The 5,891-nt window shown below is 39.4% G+C and overlaps 1 protein-coding gene across 1 annotated transcript in view; it reads right to left on the bottom strand.

The window, feature by feature from the left end:
- LOC102311805 (fibronectin type III domain-containing protein 5) overlaps positions 1-5,891 on the bottom strand; it is a 45,599-nt gene that overhangs the window by 15,741 nt on the left and 23,967 nt on the right. Inside the window, exon 4 of the mRNA XM_005951704.2 lies at positions 1,786-1,875. Within this exon, the coding sequence (XP_005951766.1) occupies positions 1,786-1,875 (90 nt within the window). The remainder of the gene's footprint in view (positions 1-1,785; positions 1,876-5,891) is intronic.

Consider the following 5,891-nt stretch of genomic DNA (forward strand, 5'->3'; position numbering starts at 1 on the left):
AATTTTCCTTCTCACATGATGATTTCAACTGATTTCAAGCAAACTGTCTCACCGTCACAATGTCAAAGATCTTTTGACATGTAATCTAGCAGAACCATCAGTGCTTTACATTTAGCATTTAGCATAGAAGCAAGGTCAAAACAAAATGGTGAAAATGGTAAATATGGTAGAATCCTAATGTTAGCATTTAGTTTGAAGCAGCATTAAGGTTAGCATCATCACAGAGCTGCTAGCAGGGCTGTAAGTTTAGTCTTGTTACTGGACAATGTTTTACAGACGGGTGGTTATAGATTGCCGGGAATCGATCCCTGACTCCTACAGTCCTCGTGCCAACGTATCCGGTAATAAATCCTGACACACACCATTGTATCCACTGGAATACAGTGACTGGTTGGGGAGACCGGTCTCTCCACACTAGTGATGTGTCGGCCGCAAACGAAACGGTTCTTAGAGCTGACTCTTTGAAGAGAACGACGTGAGCCGACTCCTTATTGGCTCCTTTCTCTCACCCTCTCTCTCGCATTTTCGCACTCTCTTCACTCTTTCAAAACATGTAAAAGCTTTTGTTACCTAGTGGCTACACACGCCAGGAAGTACCAACGACCGGATTTGGTGTGTGGTAGTAACAGGTAAATGAACTTTTTTTTGAATTATTTGAATATATATGAGTGCTTGTGTATAAATACACAAACAATACATATATGCTTTCAATTGTGTAATTTAAGTGATCTAGGTAGCTCTGTTTTGGAAGTTCAGTTAACGCTAGAAGTGTGTTTTGGAGTTTGTACGTGCTTTGTCTCAAGGGGCCACCGCATATATTTATATATAAACATATATAAATAAATCCACATTTTTTTGCATTAGTAATTCCTTTTGTGTATAATTTTATATTGTCGTTAATAATAAATTAATTAAAACAACAAAACAACCTGAAGAGCAGGTTGGGAGCCAAAAGAATCGGCTCTTTTTAGTGAGCCGAGCCGAAAGAGCCGATTCTCTAAAAAGAGCCGGAAATCCCATCACTACTCCCCAGTGGTTGCAGCAGATGGCCCCGCCCCTCCCTGAGCCTGGTTTTGCCGGATGTTTCTTCCTGCTAAAAGGAAGTTTTTCTTTCCCACTATCGCCAATGTGCTTGCTAATACGGGGTCATATGATTGTTGGGTTTTTCTCTGTATGTATTATCATAGGGTCTACCGTACAATATAAAGCACCTTGAGGTGGCTGTTGTTGTGATTTGGCGCTGTATAAATGAAATTGAATTAAATTGAATGTGTGAATTTGTGTTTTAATGATTGAGACTTGTAATAACAAACACTTACTGAATAGAAAGGTACCATAAATAAGTACCAGTCCATCTTACGTGCATTATCCATGTCATGGGAATATTAAGGAAGCAGTCAGGTTTGATAATAACAGGAGACTTGCTATGTACCAGCACCATTTATAACATAATAAAGGAAGTATGTATGTTGCTTTAAATAAACACATCTTTGATAAGCATTTTCCTATAAGAGCTGCTTGTCTGCTGATAAGCCTTTAGCTTATTTTTTGCAGTTGTTTCCTGTTGATGAGTTTATCAAACTGAGACTTGGATTTGATGCGTTACCGCCCAAATTCACACTAGCTATCTTTACATCATCTCGAAGTCCCTGCAGGCGTCTGGCACTCATTACAGAGGGATGATACCGCAGCCACTGTTTCTCTTAACAGGAACATTTGCCCAAAGACAGTGGATTCCTACGAGGTCCGTGGTGACAAATGTGCATCGCTGAACAGAAATATTACCTGCCCACATTACGAGCACCACTACGATGATGATGAGTTCTCCCGCCCTCAGCTGGGCAGCATCGCCGACCTCCTCCATCGTCACCTCGTCTGGAGAGAGAACACAGAAACGTGAGCACAGTCAACAGAGCGTCGGTGAGGATGCTGCGATTCATCGTCCCACATACTCTGAAACTCTGCAGGGAAAGATAAAAGAATCAAGCAGGGTGACAAGAGAGCAGAGAGGCTGACTGGTGTAAATTCTCCACTCTGGTCAGTGTAATTAAAGCTAAGTGAGAGCAGAGGTCTGCAGAGACAGAGTAAGCAGGATCCCTACCCCATCACTCACTGTGTTCCTCTTGCTGACAGCACTCTGGCAGCCGCAGCATAAAACCAATCAGTGGGTTAAAGGTTTGAACACAGTTTGGACTACAACCGCTTCCTCCCTGCTGCCAACACAAGGCCTTATGCTACCTCCCATATACCCTTAGTCAAGCAGCCTTCCTTCCTCCACTTTCTTCCCCAGCCTGCTTCCCCTGGGTCAGTCTGTTATCTAAAGGGTAAAAAACATGAAAAAAAACTGAATAAAGACATCACTGTCAATACTTTGTCTGGGCTTGCATCCTAAGTTGATGTGCATATCCCCAAAGGAAGTGCTGACCATACACTGGTTGAAGGGAGCTGATCTTAAAGGTGTACAGTACTCTTTATGGAGCTGACAGCAAAGAAAACCTCGGTGCAATAAAACCAAATGGACCCGCCGTTGCTGACAATACAAGACACTGATATGTTTGATTTCTATTACACTTTGAAGTGATAAAACGTGACAGAACCAGCAATTCATCAAACAGGCTACCATCTGAACGTGTTTAAGGACGAGCATCACTTTTATTGCAATTTAGTTATTTACTGGGAAGTCTTCGATTTGCTCACAGCTGTCCGCTATCTTTTTTTTAAAATTTCAAACTATGACAGGTAAGTGCAGCTGTGGCCTCTAAGGAAGGGGTGCGTTTCATCCCCACTTGTGGTCTCTTCAGGTCACCGTTTTGCCGTTTGGAGTCGGGGGATGATGATTTTGACACTTCTGTGTTCTGGCTTGCTCAAAACTCTGCTGTTTCCATGGTGATCCCTCTAAGCTCAAACTAAGTCCCTAGGGTTGCGCAGAGGAAAGGTTATACTCTAATAAGTTGCTAAGAGCAGATTATATGTTTATGTTGCGAGGGCAGACCTGAAGCTATGAGGAGAGGTGTGGAGATATCAGCCAACAGACGAGCTGAACACTCGGCAGCCTTGAGGTTGCTCCCTTGGCAAGTGTTGGTAACATTAGCATCAGCCATCGAGCCCCTCGAGACATGAAGAGTCAGGCATAAGCTCTCTACTTCAGATTAATGGCTACAGGAAATACCTGCTAATTAATGGTATGTAGCATACAAATGAATACAGCTTCACTCAGCACAACTAGAACTTTGACTTCTTAGAAAGGCTGTTAGTACAGTTAAGTACACAGAAAGTATTATCAAAGTACTCAAAATATGACATTATTGCGATTTAAGAATTTTGCAATATGCTGAGTATTGCAATTTATCATGTTTTTCAGCTGCAAATTATGTAAATGAAGTCCAAACTTTTTCAGTTTCTGTTTTATCCAATAAGATAAAGTTATTTCATTTCAGTTTTTTCTTCTACTAAAACCTGCCAAATGCTGTTATAAGTCAGTCAGATATCAGTCTGTGAATGAGTGGGAACATTTTTTAATTTTGATCCACTGCTGAATTTGTAAGTTTGCTCAATTACAAAAAAACAGTCTCTACATTTTTATAAAAGTTTAAATCTAATGGAGAGAGACAGAATATCAACCAATAATCTGTGAAAACCCCCCCACTTCACATAAATGTTATGGATTGATTTTAACATCAATGAGTGAAGTCAGTCCCTACAACCTCGTTCGGATTGTGTGTTGGATGGTTTTGCAGGTGAGCAGATTTAATTCAAGTTTGCTCGGCTAACATTATCTCAGAATGCTGGTGAATGAGATGAGCCCTCTTGTTCATAGTGTTCCTAGAATATTTGAATTACCTAATAAAATACTGATATTTAGTTTTCTGTAGTGATACAATATCACCAAACAAACTATCGCCATACTGTGCTGTATCAATTTCTCCCCCTACCCCTAATAGAAAGCCACTTTATTTTTTAGATGGTTAAAAGAAGTTGCATATTTTTCCAAAAGGCAGGAATGCTCCTCGCAGCCTGAGTTAGCTTGGCCACGCCCATGAAAATGCAGTTCTTAGGCCCTAAACAAATGAGCTATGAAAACCCAAACTGGTTTTTATACCAGTATGTAAACATGTTTGTTTCTGCAGGTTATTTTAATAAGAGAGCCTTTAGCTATCAATCTGTTTTGGGAGCTCGTCTCAACTGAGCATTCAAGGAAATGCAGTTTGTGGAATTTCTGCATTAGCTTAATGCCGTTGTATGTAGGATCAAAATATTCAAAGAAAATACAGAATGTAGCGTTCATGTGAAATTACATATTCGGGCTGCATTAAGAGGAAAAAAAATATTATTGATCATTTTGTCAAGTCAAAACTTCAAAATTCTATTTTGATGCAAAAGTCCAAACCTGCTGCAGTTTAAATGGGAAGGCACTGGTTTTAGTGGGAAGCTTCCAGACTGCATGAATGAGTGCAGCTGTGTTACAGAGCAATCTGCTGCTGCAGAGCAACATGTTGCTCAGCACAATTTCAGAGATAAATTAAATGTAAAAACAGTTCTGACAGTAAGCAGACTGCTGAAAAAGATTTATTTACTAAACCTTTGGCTTTTTCAGAAGCCTATAAAATGTAATAAACAACCTAAAAAGAACACATTACAATTACATCTTAGGTTCTACCTTACAATATAAAGAACCTTGAGGTGATGGTTGTTGTGATTTGACGCTGTATAAATAAAACTGAAATGAACTGAAATTGAAAAGTTAAATTGAATTCAAAGATTTTGCTACATAAAAAATGTCAGTGCATTCAAAACTTCCACAAGAGAAGAAGAAGAACAGAGAGAAACCCAAGCAGGCTTCCTGTTGTGTTGCTTTGCACCTACAGACACTAAATCCTGTCAGGCTGATTAATACCCGCTTAGAAGGGGAGCAGAGCAGTAATGGCTGGGAGATTTAATCAGGGCAGCTAATGAATGCTTCCACCAACACACACACATGCAGGACACTATAGGCAGACAAGAAGCTTCCATCAAAGTCAGAGCCCCTAAACATCAAGACAAACTTTCGCGCTACACATCGCCACACATGACCTCACGTACACTGAAACATAACAAAAATGTTCATCGCCATTAAGATTTGTAACCTCGATTTTTTAACAAGGCTGAAGACATTAGCCGTAGCCATTCTGAGAAATCCCTAAATTTAGTCCATAATCTTTGTCACTATGACCAACAATTAAAACTCTATTCAAAACAGTAATTGTCCAAAGAGGGTTTACCAACCTTAACCTTCTGATTATCAGATTGTTTTGCCAAGCTTTGAGTGTCTCTTTATGCTAAAATGGCGTGAAATCAGCTAGATTATGAAAATTTTAGTTTAGATCTTTTTTCTTTTCTTTTACTTATGTACTTATTTAAGCTAAGTGCCAGACTTTAGTAATAAAACGAGGCCCAACACAGTGCAAAAAAATGCAGTTCCTTGGATGGCCACTTGTGGCAGACTCTAAAAGCAAGCCAATTTCTCTTGAACTTAAAAACCAAAATAAGCATTTTATCAGCCAAGTATAAAACATTGTTTCAGTTTCTTTGGGTAATTTTCTCTTCAAGGCAACGGCACAGGGTATAAAACTTTATTAGGCTTAAGGCTCAAATTTATGCATTAGTAGGGCCACGCGTGCTTTGAGTGACAGGTCAACTAATTCAAGAGAATTCAAAGTATTTTTAATATGACTAATAACATGTCTTGGTTAACTTTACTAACAGATCATCCAAGACGTCTGTGGACCACTTTTAGTGACTGAAATTTTTGCATTTTGTCTCTATTTTTATGTATTCATATGTTAACAATAGAACTGGGCAATAGAACGATAACGATATGTATCGCGATATAACTTTTTCTCGATAGAAAAATT

The sequence above is a fragment of the Haplochromis burtoni genome, unplaced genomic scaffold, assembly GCF_018398535.1.
Source record: "Haplochromis burtoni strain Fernald_Lab_line unplaced genomic scaffold, NCSU_Asbu1 Contig_948, whole genome shotgun sequence".
NCBI classification, from domain to species: Eukaryota; Metazoa; Chordata; class Actinopteri; order Cichliformes; family Cichlidae; genus Haplochromis; species Haplochromis burtoni.